Consider the following 17,280-nt stretch of genomic DNA (forward strand, 5'->3'; position numbering starts at 1 on the left):
ATGATCAGAATGAAACAAACAGGAAGTTAAAATCAGTCTTGAACGGTTTAATAAAACAAAGAGTCGGTTAATGTTCTCAATGACTGTTTTTACAGATTTTATGTATTTATGACGTGAACAAACTTTGACATCACGTATTATTGTGACGGTGATTCCATGGAAGGCAAAAAAACTCAACTCCAAATTATGTAAATGATGACAAAACTCCAAACAACGTATTTTGTGTTAAATAGTTAAATTATGAGACAGGACTATAAATTATTATCACTTACTGAATCTAAATTATCAGCTCTGTGTCATAATCTTATCAAAATTATGAGCGAATATAAATAAAAAATCTTGACCTAACAAGATGCTTTGACTTTGAGCCAAAATTACCTTTTAAAAGTTTAATTTAATAAACATTAACGTCTTTTAACATTTAGTTTGACTCACTGAGAACTTTGACTTGATAAATGAAACATGTTCAGTATCTTATGTGAGAGTGGTCCTGGTGGTCCTGGTGGTCCTGGTGGTCCTGGTGGTCCTGGTCTTCAGCCTCTTGGATCTTTGTCTTCATAGAAACATGAACGTTGGTTCAGAGCTCAGTTCATCGTTTCCACGTCGTCCATCTCTTGGTCCTCCGGAGGTCCAGCTGCTCTCTTCTTCTTCTTCTGCCTCGTCTTGGTTGGATCCGATGAGGAGTCCTGCTTCTTCTTCGGTGGTTCAGCTTCGACTGAAGAGAAGCATCAGAGGGATTTTAAACAACTTCAACAAACATTGATGATGTGAGTTTATATAAATATGAAAAGAAAGACATTGAATCAGTGAAGTCAAAAATAGTGATTTATTTTAGACTTTCTGCCGTTCAAGAAAGAATATTTGTTTACAAATAAATAATAAAGAAATATTGATTGCTTTTTAATGAATTGTCTTTTTCTTTCACAAAACAATAGAAAAGAGCCGATATGAGTCTTGATAATAGTACGAGTAATAGTACTGATAATAGTACTAGTATTGGTAGTACTAGTACTGATAGTACTAGCACTGATAGTACTAGTACTAGTACTGATAGTACTAGCACTGATAGTACTAGTACTGATAGTACTAGCACTGATAGTACTAGTGCTAGTACTGATAGTACTAGCACTGATAGTACTAGTGCTAGTACTGATAGTACTAGCACTGATAGTACTAGTGCTAGTACTGATAGTACTAGCACTGATAGCGATGTCTGAGTGTTTCTGTGTGATCATGTCTGCAGTGACCGCCCTCTTATGCCCGTCCCTCCCACCATTGATGTTTAAAGACCCTAAATTGAAGCTCTGCATGGAAAGGTCAGAGGATGGAAGGAGGTAAGACAAGATGAGAAGTAAGCAGTGGAAAGTGGAAAACCCCGTGTGACACATGATCATGTTAAGCGGTCTTAGTTTGACCCTTTTGACTTTTCCTCTCTTTCCTCACGGTTGTGACGTGTTTCTTCAGGCGGAAACGCTTTTTCCCGTCTAAAAGGTCCAAACCCACCTTCCTCTGCACCACCCCAACAGATCGGATGAACTTCTCCGTGTCCGGGAAATAATCACTCACTTTTACAGTTCTATTGAAAGTTACATTCAAAAACGAGTTTATTTCCTCAAGTGAATACAGATCAGTGCTTTTAATGCACGTTTCAGAATTAGATGCAACATCTGATTCACTCCCATCGTCCATGTCCTCTCCTTCACAAGACAGCTGGCTGTTGGACACAGACCCTACACTCTGTGCGTCATCTAAGGCTGCGCTGAGATCTCCACCTGCAGAACCTGTAGCTGCCTCTTCAGACTTCTACAGACTGTGGTGGTGCTCCGGTACCAGATGTAGTGAGGTTCTGCGCCACCACAGAAGCCTGCTGGTTGTAAGACTGGCCCTGATTGTCATCAGCAGAAGACGAAGAAACGCCGCCGACCCCACCGGCGGCAGCCGCAGCCACACCAGCGGGTCCCGGCGCGGGTGCAGGAGCGGTCGGTACGGTCGGCACCGCCGCAGCCGGAGGCTCCACAGCCGGTGCAGGAGCGGTCGGTACGGCCGCAGCCGGAGGCTCCGCGTCCGGTGCCGAAGCGGCCGCCGCCGGAGCAGCCGCCGCCGGAGCAGCCGGAGCGGCCGCCGCCGGAGGCTCCGCCTCCGCGCCTCCCCGCTGCTTGTGCGTTTGTGTCCTACATCTCCACACTCGTTTCATTTGATCTGTCCCGAGCTCGCGTACACCATGTATGAACCCTCCCCGTGTTTCACCCTGAAGGACACCTCCAGTGTTTGTGTCGGTGACTCCAGGAACATGAAGACCTGCCGCCTAAGCGACAGCACGTGCTTCAGCTTGGGGTCCTTACACCCCAAATTAACTGTTCTAAATCCGCTGGCAAACTTTCCAAACCTGCGCAGCTCATTCCCTAACAGCTCGTCCGGTATAAACGGCGGAACACCGGACACGGTGATCCGCGTAGACGCACCGAGAGCGGAGAGACCTGCACGAAGCTGTCCCTGATCAACACGCCGCTCTCTATCAGCTTGCGGACGTAAACCACTCGCCACGAACACAACCACAGCTTTATTCATCCGAGACGCGAAGGAAAGTTTGTCATGTCAGCTGTTCTCCCACAGCCAGCAGCACCTCCTCTACTGACACGCTGCTGTCCGGTGGAACTACCCGGACTCCGTGCCGGATTGACGGGCGCGGCGTCTCGGAGGACGCCATCCTCCCGAACAACGCCAAACAACACCACTAACCACACGTTCTACCGATAAATACAGCGCTTATATCTCACCTGATCATGTGCAGAGACAGAGGAACAAATCCCAAAGCAGTGAAACAAGAATCAAACCTCCGCGCCGCTCACACTCACCACTCACACCTCTCACACTCACGTCCACCACTCACACGCAACCGGAAACGGAAACAGAGGAGAGGAGAGGAAAGGAGAGGAGAGAGAATGTTAATATCTAAATAGTTTAATATTTATAACATGTGGAGCCTCCGCCAACACTTGTAGACACTTAACATGTTGGACGTATTGATTATATTGTTTTCCAATTTTTGAAAAATAAATAATCAAAGAATTCAACTTGTTTTATTTCTTTGTCATGATGGTTCTGTTTCCATCGAGAGATGTTCAGCGGGTCAGTCAGTGTTTATGCGTCACTGACCTTCCATACCGGCCTTGTCTGTCTGCATGTGCTGAAGCTGTTTCAGAAGTTTTCTCTTCTTCTTTCCAGACAAAGTGATGTTCGCTCGCTGACTCGACCTGAAACACAAACACGTTTATTCTCCGTCTAACATGAGAAGAAGAGACTTCTGGTTCTATTCATCACGTACTTCCTCTTCTTCAGGTGGTGGACGGTGATCAGACCTTCGTCCACCACGGCTCCCACGATCAGATGTCTCTTCCTCTTCTCTCGGCTCAGAACTCGACGACGCTTGAAGACGTTCTTAGCGAGTTCCTGCAGGACGACAACAAAAAGAAAAACTTGAACGAGACGGATTTAGTGTTCAGGTCATCAGAGAAAAACTGAACTAATAACGCGTTATTATCGCGTTAACGCATTCATTCAGTAATGCCGACAATTATTTTATGGCGCGTGAACGCATTTTATTTTATTTTGAAAGTGCGTTGCTCACTGGCAGCGGTGCGGTAAAGTCAGCAGACACTCACATGTTCGTGCACCTATATACTGACATTCACCGTAAATGCATTTAAACAGCACAGATCGGGAGTGAAGGACTTTGAAAGTTCGCGGAAACATTAACGTGAGACAACATCCGGTTTCTTCAGACGAACATCCGGTTTTCAGAATAAGATGCCAACAAAGTATGAATTATATTCACATTAAGTATAAAACATGCTACATCTCGTGAGTTAAAGGGAAAATGCACCTAAATTGTGCGTAAAGTGACGTTATTCTTTGATCGCTGGGTCACCTTCATCACCTCTGAGTTACAGCATCATAGTGATGAAGAGTAGAGCTGCATCACAGTGATGAAGAGTAGAGCTGCATCACAGTGATGAAGAGTAGAGCTGCATCATAGTGATGAAGAGTAGAGCTGCATCATAGTGATGAAGAGTAGAGCTGCATCATAGTGATGAAGAGTAGAGCTGCATCATAGTGATGAAGAGTAGAGCTGCATCATAGTGATGAAGAGTAGAGCTGCATCATAGTGATGAAGAGTAGAGCTGCATCACAGTGATGAAGAGTAGAGCTGCATCACAGTGATGAAGAGTAGAGCGGCATCATAGTGATGAAGAGTAGAGCTGCATCATAGTGATGAAGAGTAGAGCTGCGTCATAGTGATGAAGAGTAGAGCTGCATCACAGTGATGAAGAGTAGAGCGGCATCATAGTGATGAAGAGTAGAGCTGCATCATAGTGATGAAGAGTAGAGCTGCATCACAGTGATGAAGAGTAGAGCTGCATCATAGTGATGAAGAGTAGAGCTGCATCATAGTGATGAAGAGTAGAGCTGCATCACAGTGATGAAGAGTAGAGCTGCATCATAGTGATGAAGAGTAGAGCTGCATCATAGTGATGAAGAGTAGAGCTGCATCACAGTGATGAAGAGTAGAGCGGCATCATAGTGATGAAGAGTAGAGCTGCATCATAGTGATGAAGAGTAGAGCTGCGTCATAGTGATGAAGAGTAGAGCTGCATCACAGTGATGAAGAGTAGAGCGGCATCATAGTGATGAAGAGTAGAGCTGCATCATAGTGATGAAGAGTAGAGCTGCATCACAGTGATGAAGAGTAGAGCTGCATCATAGTGATGAAGAGTAGAGCTGCATCATAGTGATGAAGAGTAGAGCTGCATCACAGTGATGAAGAGTAGAGCTGCATCATAGTGATGAAGAGTAGAGCTGCATCATAGTGATGAAGAGTAGAGCTGCATCATAGTGATGAAGAGTAGAGCTGCATCACAGTGATGAAGAGTAGAGCTGCATCATAGTGATGAAGAGTAGAGCTGCATCATAGTGATGAAGAGTAGAGCTGCATCATAGTGATGAAGAGTAGAGCTGCATCATAGTGATGAAGAGTAGAGCTGCATCACAGTGATGAAGAGTAGAGCTGCATCATAGTGATGAAGAGTAGAGCTGCATCATAGTGATGAAGAGTAGAGCTGCATCATAGTGATGAAGAGTAGAGCTGCATCATAGTGATGAAGAGTAGAGCTGCATCATAGTGATGAAGAGTAGAGCTGCATCATAGTGATGAAGAGTAGAGCTGCATCACAGTGATGAAGAGTAGAGCTGCATCATAGTGATGAAGAGTAGAGCTGCATCATAGTGATGAAGAGTAGAGCTGCATCATAGTGATGAAGAGTAGAGCTGCATCACAGTGATGAAGAGTAGAGCTGCATCATAGTGATGAAGAGTAGAGCTGCATCATAGTGATGAAGAGTAGAGCTGCATCATAGTGATGAAGAGTAGAGCTGCATCATAGTGATGAAGAGTAGAGCTGCATCACAGTGATGAAGAGTAGAGCTGCATCATAGTGATGAAGAGTAGAGCTGCATCATAGTGATGAAGAGTAGAGCTGCATCATAGTGATGAAGAGTAGAGCTGCATCATAGTGATGAAGAGTAGAGCTGCATCATAGTGATGAAGAGTAGAGCTGCATCATAGTGATGAAGAGTAGAGCTGCATCATAGTGATGAAGAGTAGAGCTGCATCATAGTGATGAAGAGTAGAGCTGCATCACAGTGATGAAGAGTAGAGCTGCATCATAGTGATGAAGAGTAGAGCTGCATCATAGTGATGAAGAGTAGAGCTGCATCATAGTGATGAAGAGTAGAGCTGCATCATAGTGATGAAGAGTAGAGCTGCATCACAGTGATGAAGAGTAGAGCTGCATCATAGTGATGAAGAGTAGAGCTGCATCACATGCTCTGACTGTGATGAAGACTCAACACACACATGTAGATCAACGTGTGAAACATGTTGTTCTGTTCACACACTGAGCACAGATATAGAAGAGATAGAACTGCTGCTGTGTGAAGAGAACACTGCAACAACTTGATGTGTTTAACGTGTTCACACACAATGTTCTTCACCTGTTGTTCATAGAGCAGCACTTTAAAATAAAAGTGCGCAATACACTACTTATGAATTCATTGTTGAACTTTGCCATGACAATGAGATTAATCGCGATTAAAAATTGTAATCGTTGCCCAGCACTAATATATACATATATAAATGTGACTTATCATGAGAAGTACTCTGATCCTTTACTTGAGGAAAAGTAATTTAGTAGAAATAATCAACATATACTCAAAGTAAAAGTACTCTATGCAGAATGGGTACTTTTAAAACGGTATAATATAAAGACACAGACTGTAAAAAGGCAGTAAAATAAATGGCTAAGCTAAGCTAGCTAGAAGTAGCCGTGTTTACGTTAGCCGTCCACATGCTAACTTAGCTGCTAGCTGTTAGCTTCTAGCCGCTAGCTGTTTAACTGTCCGGTTACAGTTCGTTCTTCTCTGTTTAAAAGCGTCGTCTTCTCTCTCGGAACTCTCTCGTCTCGTATCGACATTGAACGTTGTTTCTTGTTGATATTAAAAGTCGTTTCTTACAGTTTTCGGTCTGTTTATTTTTCCTCCTGGAGCCATGTTGGTCTCACGTGGGAAGAGTTGAGCTTCTTCTTCTGCTCTTAAAATTACGGCCAGACCTCCGGACGGACGGCTCGTTACTGCCCCCTCAGGTCTGTCCACGCATTACAACCACAGTGATAAATACAGACTAAAATACTCGTTATGAGTAAAAGTGATGCAGTTTAATTCACTGCTTTTATTTGTATTTATATCATTGAAGGAGAGTTTCTGTGAAATGATCAAAAAGCCAATAAACAGGTTAGCATTAAAGTAAAATAAGTAAAGAAGTATTAGCAACTAAATGTACTTGAAGTATCCAAAGTAAAATACTTAAAGCAATCATAATACAGAGTCACTATATCATCACCATATTTATTATATTATATTGTTTATATTACATAATAATAAAAAATATATAAATAATAATATCTATTATTATTGTATGTTTTATATGATTATTTTAGCTCCATCGACCACAGTAGTTCACATTTAGACGTCACAATAAAAGTATTGATCGCTGCAATCGTCTCATTGTTCCTCAGATAAACAGTGTGTTAACCCTAACCCTCTAAAATCATCAGAGAACAAACTGAATCTACAACAGTCAATCATCTGAGACAACATGAACGGACTCTGAGGGTCTGGGATCAGTTTTAAATATTGCTTATGCTTATATTTTGGGTCATGAAGAGTTTCAACATTTCCCTGAATTTAAAATCAGACGGGAAATCAGGCTGAATGACTCCTCTGATGGAAAATGTGGTTCCATCATTCTATGAGTCTGTTTATATCTATTACAGTATATATCTTCACAGTAAGAAGGTACTGGGTTCGCTTCCCAGTCAAGGTTTCTGGTTTCGATTCCTGGTACAACCTGTGTTGAGTTTGCATGTTCTCAGCCGTGGCCGCGTGGGTTTCCTCCGGGCACTCCGGTTTCCCCCACCTCGGAAAAACATGCAAAGGAATGAATGGTGAATGCTTGGTGTGAATGCGAGTGAATGCTTGGTGTGAATGCGAGTGAATGCTTGGTGTGAATGCGAGTGAATGCTTGGTGTTGGTCGGAGGGGCCGTTGTGCACAAATTAGTTGCCACGCTTCCGTCAGTCTGCCCCAGGGCAGCTGTGGCTACAGACGTAGCTTACCACCACCGGTATGACCGGGCGAATGGTGTGCATGGAACCTTGTAAAGCGTCTTTGAGTACTAAGAAAAGCGCTATATAAAATAAAGAATTATTATTATATTTAAACTGGTGAATCACAAACAACCAGAATCAGCTCCAGAACGGGACAGATAATACAAATAAAGTTAGCATTTAACTGTTAAACTATTCAGAAATAAGGTTATCTTATACAATAACTGGAGTGCAAAAAATGTATGTCAGTATGGAAAAACATGAAAAGTCATGTCAGCTTCATGTTGAGCTGCTTGTTTCTAAACCGAGACGCGACCTGATGAAACCAGTGACTTTGTGTTACGAGAGAGAGAGTTCATGTGAATACAGATTTTAAGATGAGAGCCACTTTAGTGACTCAATAAGTCTTTATATTAGAGTATTGAGTCAGATCAGGAAGTAAAGCTGCAATTAATCATTGTTTTCATTATCAATTTGTTTAAATTGTCAATTTTTTTAATTGTTGGTTTGTAAAATGTCCAACAGTCTAAAACCAAAAGATAATCTGTTACAATGTTATATGTATGTAACATTGTATGTTACTTGGTAAAATGTATTATTTGTATATGATTTTATTCTATTTGTCTTATCTGGACCCCTTGTCTGAAATCAAGTTTGATTGATTGATTATAGAAACAGAAAGCCGTCACATTGAAGAGAATAGTTGGAGCTTGTAGGAAATAATCTACCATCACATCAACAGGATGTAATTAAGTATAATCTGAAAGTCCAGAGGACCTGAGGTGGAACGTTGGGGAACTCCTCTAAACAGAAATGTTTGAAGTGAAGAGCAATTTCATGAGGGTTCTGATGTAGAATGATGATTCTCTGAATGTTTAGGACAAAGAGACATCAGAGAGACATCAGAGAGACATCAGAGAGACATCCGAGAGACAGAGACATCAGAGACATCAGAGAGACATCAGAGAGACATCAGAGAGACATCAGAGAGAGATCAGAGACATCAGAGACATCAGAGAGACATCAGAGAGAGATCAGAGACATCAGAGAGACATCAGAGAGAGATCAGAGACATCAGAGACATCAGAGAGAGATCAGAGACATCCGAGAGACAGAGACATCAGAGACATCAGAGAGACATCAGAGAGACATCAGAGAGACATCAGAGAGACATCAGAGAGAGATCAGAGACATCAGAGACATCAGAGAGACATCAGAGAGAGATCAGAGACATCAGAGAGAGATCAGAGACATCAGAGAGACATCAGAGAGAGATCAGAGACATCAGAGACATCAGAGAGAGATCAGAGACATCCGAGAGACAGAGACATCAGAGACATCAGAGAGACATCAGAGAGAGATCAGAGAGAGATCAGAGACATCCGAGAGACATCAGAGACATCAGAGACATCAGAGAGACATCAGAGAGACATCAGAGACATCAGAGACATCAGAGAGACATCAGAGAGACATCAGAGAGAAATCAGAGAGAAATCAGAGACATCATAGAGAGATCAGAGAGACATCAGAGAGACATCAGAGAGAGATCAGAGAGAAATCAGAGAGATATCAGAGACATCAGAGAGATATCAGAGAGACATCAGAGACATCAGAGAGACATCAGAGAGAGAGATCAGAGAGACATCAGAGAGACATCAGAGAGAGATCAGAGAGACATCAGAGACATCAGAGAGACATCAGAGAGAGAGATCAGAGAGACATCAGAGAGACATCAGAGAGAGATCAGAGAGACATCAGAGAGACATCAGAGACATCAGAGACATCAGAGAGACATCAGAGACATCCGAGAGACATCAGAGACATCAGAGACATCAGAGAGACATCAGAGAGAGAGAGATCAGAGAGACATCAGAGAGACATCAGAGACATCAGAGAGAGATCAGAGAGACATCAGAGACATCAGAGAGACATCAGAGAGACATCAGAGACATCAGAGAGACATCAGAGAGAGATCAGAGACATCCGAGAGACATCAGAGAGACATCAGAGAGAGATCAGAGACATCAGAGAGAGATCAGAGACATCAGAGAGACATCAGAGACATCAGAGAGACATCAGAGAGAGATCAGAGAGACATCAGAGACATCAGAGAGACATCAGAGAGAGATCAGAGACATCCGAGAGACATCAGAGACATCAGAGAGACATCAGAGAGAGAGATCAGAGAGACATCAGAGAGACATCAGAGACATCAGAGAGAGATCAGAGAGACATCAGAGACACATCAGAGAGAGATCAGAGACATCAGAGAGAGATCAGAGAGAGATCAGAGACATCAGAGAGAGATCAGAGACATCAGAGAGAGATCAGAGACATCAGAGAGAGATCAGAGAGAGATCAGAGACATCAGAGAGACATCAGAGAGACATCAGAGACACATCAGAGAGAGATCAGAGACATCAGACAGAGATCAGAGAGAGATCAGCGAGACATCAGAGACATCAGAGAGACATCAGAGACACTTCATGAGGTTTCTGATGTTAAATGAATGTTTCGGACAAAGATACATCAGAGAGACATCAGAGACATTGAGGACACAGAGAGCAGGATTCTGTCAAAGGTTTAATGGTTCAGAGTGTTTGTCTCAGTGCAACATGGAGCCGTGTTAGTTTATGTACAGATGTGAGCTTTGGCATTGAGAAGCAGAGTGGGTGGTGGAAGGAACAAGAGACCCTGAAGGCAGCACGAGGGTTCAACACTGAAGACAAAAACCAGCAGCAGAGAAACCAAAAGACCGGAAACTGAACACAGAATCATTTCTTAATTTCAATCAACCACAAAAACAAGTCCGCAAACTAAATCAATGGTATATATATTTATATATCTAAAGTGCATTATGGTACAAAAATATAGAAGGTCAGCAGCGCCTCGATACATTTACAAAATAAATACATCATCCAACCAAATAAATTACTGCAAAACAAACCTGACATAATGGGAATAAAAAAAGAAAAAGCAAGGATTCACAAAGATTCAAATCTTTTTTTATCATATTCTGCTTTCTATTCTGCTATATTTAGAATATTTACAGACAATAAATATTTTCCACTTTCTTTCCAAACGATCTCAGTTACAGACGATTGTAATGAGATAATTTAGGAGTCCAACTGTCCGAAGGTTCTGAAACACAGAGACAAACTTCGTTTAATGTTTCAGACATTAATAATATAAAAAGATGATTGTTACTTCATGCAAATGATTTATGTGGAAGTAAACAGGAAGTAAATTCATCTTACTCCTATAATATGAATTAGTTCAGATAACTTCACGTTTAGCAGCAAATAGATTTGTTCTGTGTTATTATGTAGAATAACAATGAAATATGAGCATTTAGTGGATGAATAACTTCATTTCCTTTGTTTGGTAAAAGTGAGACAATAAACTGAACGTGTTCAGTTCTCTTTCAGTCATTAAAGGAAAAATTCAAACACCAAGTCATCATTTGTATTTCAATAATCATCTTGAATTCTTGAAGTAAAGGCTGATCTCGTGTTGTGTATTTCAGCTTTATGTTACGTTAGTTCTCGTGTTGTGTATTTCAGAACTCACCTTTGTCAGAGACTGACAGCGTCTTAAAGCAGCGCCCTCTGCAGGCCCAGCAGAGACCTCCACTCCAGGAGGAGTCCACTTCCTGTTTCCTCCTCCAGCCTCCAGCCGAGCGACCGGGCCCTCCTCTTCCTCTTGTCTCCCTCCCTCCTCTTCCCAGACCTCCCTTTCTTCTTCTTCTTGCCGGGAGCTTTCAGCGTGCCGTCCTTGTAGGTCTGAGACTTGTTGGTCTCCTGCGGCAGGTTGGTTCCCTCCTCCTCCTCCAGCCTGAAGCTGAGGGGCAGGTTCTTGGTTCCTCCGGGTGGTTTGGAGTGCAGGGTGCTGCTGGTGGTTCCGGTGGTGCTCGGGTTGACCCCCGGGTTGACCCCCAGACCGACCCCCGGCAGCCCGACGCCGGCGCCGCTGCTGCTCCCTCCTCCTCCGGCGGTCCGGACCGGGAGGTCTCGGATCTCGGCCGTGTGGACTTCGTCCAAAAGCTCCTGCAGCCACATGCGACGCTTAAAGTCCTGCAGCGTCCGGCCTTTGTCGTGCATCAGCTGAGCGTGAGTCACTGAGCGCCTTCTGCAAAGAGTCACATAATGTTGGTTTGAATGAGTCTTTTCTCTATAAGATATATAATATATATATATTAATATATGATATATATATAATATATATCATATATTATATATTTATATAATATATATTATATATAATATATATATATTAATATAATATATATATTATATATATATTATATATATAGATATATAATATATGATATATATTATATACATATATATATATATATATATTTGGCACGATAAGATAATACTGAGAGGACTTTAGGATGTGACTCTTTATTAACGTTCACACAGAAGGTTCATCAGCTGACAGACTTCTCCAATAATAATCCATCCAAACTGGGAATGAGTTTGTCTTAAAACGGATGCAAAGACAGTTTTCAGTTTCATTGTTCATTAAAAGTAAAAACCTTTAAGAAAATAAGAAGCAGAGACTCACAGAAATGTTTCTCTGCAGAAAACAGAGGAATGAATTCTGCCTCATTTTAAATAAAGATATTTATGTCATCAAACAAATCTTAATTATAATAAAAACAAGATCTTCACTGAGTCCTGTAATCAGCTCTTATAAAGGTCAAAGGTTGAGCTATCTGCGCCTGAAACCAACCAGTTCTTATTCAGCATGTTCTTGTACCAACAGCTTTATATTATTTATATCATATCATTAATATGTTTTATAAAGTATTTGCTGATGTATTATTGATATTTCAAATGTAGTGCGGCCACAGCGGGATTTGAACTCGTGACCCCTGGTTTACTAAACCAGTTCAAGTGTTCAGGTGGAAAAGTACTTGATGAAGTATCCACATGGTGGAGCTGTCTGCTCAACAACGAAAGAACAATCACTTCACCAAACCTCCGACGTCGTTTATCCTTTATCTTTTTGAGTTTTTCACGAATGCCAAATTATATTTTTGTATTGAAATATTTAGGCTTCTAGAAATATTCAAAATAATAATTAGACAAATCAGTTTTACTCAGAAAACTCCTGATTTAAATCGAAACATTTTACTTTTTATTGAATCGGTTTCGTTACAAGATGAAATGAAACGAGACAGAAAACGTGCATCGACCTGCTTGTTGGTAGATGTAAGAACAAGAGAAGAAGAAGAAGGACAAGAAGGACAAGAAGAAGGACAAGAAGGACAAGAAGAACAAGAGAAGAAGAAGAAGGACAAGAAGAACAAGAAGAACAACAACTGATTTTGACCAGCTGAAGGATCTGCTATCTTACAGACCTGGTCCCAGCAGCTGAAGGACCTGTTATCTTACAGACCTGGTCCCAGCAGCTGAAGGACCTGTTATCTTACAGACCTGGTCCCAGCAGCTGAAGGATCTGTTATCTTACAGACCTGGTCCCAGCAGCTGAAGGACCTGTTATCTTACAGACCTGGTCCCAGCAGCTGAAGGACCTGTTATCTTACAGACCTGGTCCCAGCAGCTGAAGGACCTGTTATCTTACAGACCTGGTCCCAGCAGCTGAAGGACCTGTTATCTTACAGACCAGGTCCCAGCAGCTGAAGGACCTGTTATCTTACAGACCTGGTCCCAGCAGCTGAAGGACCTGTTATCTTACAGACCTGGTCCCAGCAGCTGAAGGACCTGTTATCTTACAGACCTGGTCCCAGCAGCTGAAGGACCTGTTATCTTACAGACCAGGTCCCAGCAGCTGAAGGACCTGTTATCTTACAGACCTGGTCCCAGCAGCTGAAGGACCTGTTATCTTACAGACCAGGTCCCAGCAGCTGAAGGACCTGTTATCTTACAGACCTGGTCCCAGCAGCTGAAGGACCTGTTATCTTACAGACCAGGTCCCAGCAGCTGAAGGACCTGTTATCTTACAGACCTGGTCCCAGCAGCTGAAGGACCTGTTATCTTACAGACCTGGTCCCAGCAGCTGAAGGATCAGGTCTTTGCTTCGCCGCAGTGTCTCGTTACTCTGAGTCTTAACTCTTAGAACAACAGAGGTACAGAGGACCCGGGTCCAGAACCCTGGGAACCAGCGAGCACAAACACTTCAGGTGTCCGAGCACACAAACACAGCGTTTCCCATGATGCACTGCTTCTCCTCTCCTCTCTGGAGGGCTTCACAGAACAGAGTCACAGCTTTCTGAACGTGTTTCTTTTGAGTCATGATTATCATAATATCAGAGAGCAGCTCTTGTTTGTATGCATACAGATGTTTCCTGAGTCTTTGAAGCCGATCTGGTTCACATTCTACCTTTAATACAGACTTCAAAGGCTTCCTGACACATCCTGATGCTGATTGTTCTCTCTGTGGGGTCCACAGAGTATACATATATATAGATATATATGATATGTCAGCGTTAATATGAATGTCGGAGCTCACAAACATCTCGTCAGGAATGTTTTTATTTCACATTCAGAATAATTATTCGAGAAATGTGATCAGTGATTTGAATCTGAATGTTTGGCTTTTTATTTCTGCTTCAGAAGAAAAGTGTTTATGACTCATTACAGATTCATCTGCTAATTCTTTCCTTCATGAATCGATCAATAAAACATCAGACACACGTCAACAACAATAACTTAAGATTGTGTTCAGTTTAAAATAAAGTGAGACCAAGAGAAGCAGGAAATGATCCCGTAAATATTCATTATTTTAGATGAACTGATGGCTGCAGATTAATTAACATTAGAAACGATTTTAAGCTCAAGTGAAAAACTTAAACTATAAACTATAAACGTGATTAAATCTAAATAGAATCTCTGAAAGCCTCCAAACAGCAGATGAAGGTCAGAGGTCACCAGCCTCCTCCGCCGTGTGAGTTCTACCTCAGGGTTTTTACATCAAGCCCTGAAGCCACCCAGAACCTCAACGTCAAGCAGAACCTCAACATCTACCAGAACCTCAACATCACCCAGAACCCTCAACGTCTACCAGAACTTTCAATGTCCAGCAGAACCCTCAACATCTAGCAGAACACTCAACATCCACCAAAACCCTCAACATCCAGCAGAACCCTCAACGTCTACCAGAACTTTCAATGTCCAGCAGAACCCTCAACATCCACCAAAACCCTCAACGTCCACCAAAACCCTCAACGTCCAGCAGAACCCTCAACATCCACCAAAACCCTCAATGTCCAGCAGAACCCTCAACATCCACCAAATCCCTCAACATCCAGCAGAACCCTCAACGTCTACCAGAACCTCAACATCACCCAGAACCCTCAACGTCTACCAGAACTTTCAATGTCCAGCAGAACCCTCAACATCTAGCAGAACACTCAACATCCACCAAAACCCTCAACATCCAGCAGAACCCTCAACGTCTACCAGAACTTTCAATGTCCAGCAGAACCCTCAACATCCACCAAAACCCTCAACGTCCAGCAGAACCCTCAACGTCCACCAAAACCCTCAACGTCCAGCAGAACCCTCAACATCTACCAAAACCCTCAATGTCCAGCAGAACCCTCAACATCCACCAAATCCCTCAACATCCAGCAGAACCCTCAATGTCTACCAGAACTTTCAATGTCCAGCAGAACACTCAACATCCAGCAAAACGCTCAACGTCCAGCAGAACCCTCAACGTCTACCAGAACTTTCAATGTCCAGCAGAACCCTCAACATCCAGCAAAACCCTCAACGTCCAGCAGAACCCTCAACGTCTACCAGAACTTTCAATGTCCAGCAGAACCCTCAACATCCACCAAAACCCTCAACGTCCAGCAGAACCCTCAACATCCAGCAGAACCCTCAACATCCACCAAAACCCTCAACATCCACCAAAACCCTCAACGTCCAGCAGAACCCTCAACGTCTACCAGAACTTTCAATGTCCAGCAGAACCCTCAACGTCCAGCAGAACCCTCAACATCCAGCAAAACCCTCAACGTCTACCAGAACCCTCAACATCCAGCAAAAACCCTCAACGTCCAGCAGAACGCTCAACATCCAGCAAAACCCTCAACATCCAGCAGAATCCTCAACGTCCAGCAGAACCCTCAACGTCCAGCAGAACCCTCAACATCTACCAGAACCCTCAACATCTACCAGAACCCTCAATGTCCAGAAGAACCCTTAACGTCCAACAGAACCCTGAACATCCAGCAGAAACCTCTACATCTACCAGAACCCTCAACGTCTATCCGAATCCTCAATGTCCAGCAGAAGCCTTGACGTCCACCAGAACCCTCAGCCTCCACCAGAACCCTGAACATCCACCAGAACCCTCTCACAACTAGAACGGCTGCCACTAAAACACATTTCACAAGAGAGAGAAAACCTTTTTTTTCTGCTTCACTACAAACTGATCCAGAATTACAGTCTTTATCTCTTTAGAAAGTTATTAAACCTACTTCACTTCACCACATTTATTCTGTTTGGCATCAAACACTCTCAGCAGGTTTGAGTCTCACACCAGGACCAGAACCAGAACTGTTCAGGTCCTCACATGTTTAGATGCTCAGATAGACGTTCTATCAGCCTGCTTCAGGTCCACACTCAGGTGGGCGACGGCTAAACAAACACTTTCACAACAGTTTCCAGCCTCTGTGTGTGTGTGTTTGTGTGTGTGTGTGTGTGTTTGTGTGTGTGTACGTGTGTGTGTATGCGTGTGTGTCTGTGTGTACGTGTGTGTGGAAAAACATGCAAAAGAAAAGTGCAAATATGGGAAAAAAGATTATCTGTGAGTTTGTTCCACTTCCTGTCTGTCAGGATTGAGGAGCACAGACGGAGTGAAGCTTACATTCTGCTGCTTAGGGCGTCGATGGGACGTCCGAAGTGAGGAACCGGAGAGCAGAGCAGGAAGACGGCGAAGCACCACTGCTGGAGGGTTCTCCCGGAGCAGAACATGGTGCTGCAGAGAAACACAGTAAACACACCGTCAGGCTGTTTGGAATGATTCAAACCAGTCCAACATGTTCCACAGCAGAGTCCTCATGAAGCCACAACAGAGCTGGAAAAAGGCTGAAGGGAGGAGAAGAAGAATAAGAAGAAGAAGAGGAAGAAGAGGAAGAAGGCAAAGAAGAAGAAGAGGAAGAAGAGGAAGAAGAAGAAGAAGAGGAAGAAGAAGAGGAAGAAGAGGAGTTAACAGGGAACTTACCTTCCCTCAGCAGTGTCTCACCCACACGGTAAAAACAGAAAATTCACTTTTGTCCTTTTTTCTCAAACTTTCCCAAATAAAGACACAATCCAGGTGATCACACCTCAGGTAAAATATTTAAAAAACAGTCATCCAGTGTTTCTATGTTCCTGAGAGTGAGCAGAAGAAGACGACGTCCTCCAGGTGTCCTCCGGTTAAAGGTGAGGCAGCTCTGCTGCTGCAGGTCGTTCTGATGAGAACGTTTGCTGCACGCTGCCTGAGGAGGTGAGAGGAGGAGAGAAGGGGAGGAGTCACTAACAGGGAGGAGGAACCTCCATCACGTCTGTCTGCCCACCCACTCAGAGAGAAGAAGAAGAA

General features: G+C 43.1%; 2 protein-coding genes across 2 annotated transcripts; both read right to left on the bottom strand.

Annotated features, from left to right (window-relative positions):
- On the bottom strand, positions 1-6,664 carry c4h11orf98 (chromosome 4 C11orf98 homolog). The gene is made up of 4 exons (XM_079294794.1): positions 6,570-6,664; positions 3,326-3,450; positions 3,157-3,254; positions 1-715 (listed from the first exon to the last, which is right to left on the bottom strand). Exons 1-4 carry the CDS (start codon positions 6,603-6,605, stop codon positions 585-587), a joined length of 390 nt encoding a protein of 129 aa, XP_079150920.1. The 5' UTR covers positions 6,606-6,664; the 3' UTR covers positions 1-584.
- A 3,913-nt stretch (positions 6,665-10,577) lies between these two features.
- Positions 10,578-17,019, bottom strand: pthlha (parathyroid hormone-like hormone a). The gene is made up of 4 exons (XM_079294071.1): positions 16,924-17,019; positions 16,567-16,677; positions 11,290-11,847; positions 10,578-10,860 (listed from the first exon to the last, which is right to left on the bottom strand). Exons 2-3 carry the CDS (start codon positions 16,671-16,673, stop codon positions 11,313-11,315), a joined length of 642 nt encoding a protein of 213 aa, XP_079150197.1. The 5' UTR covers positions 16,674-16,677; positions 16,924-17,019; the 3' UTR covers positions 10,578-10,860; positions 11,290-11,312.
- Positions 17,020-17,280: the final 261 nt, after the last annotated feature.

This window comes from Melanostigma gelatinosum, assembly GCF_949748355.1.
Source record: "Melanostigma gelatinosum genome assembly, chromosome: 22".
Lineage (NCBI taxonomy): Eukaryota > Metazoa > Chordata > Actinopteri > Perciformes > Zoarcidae > Melanostigma > Melanostigma gelatinosum.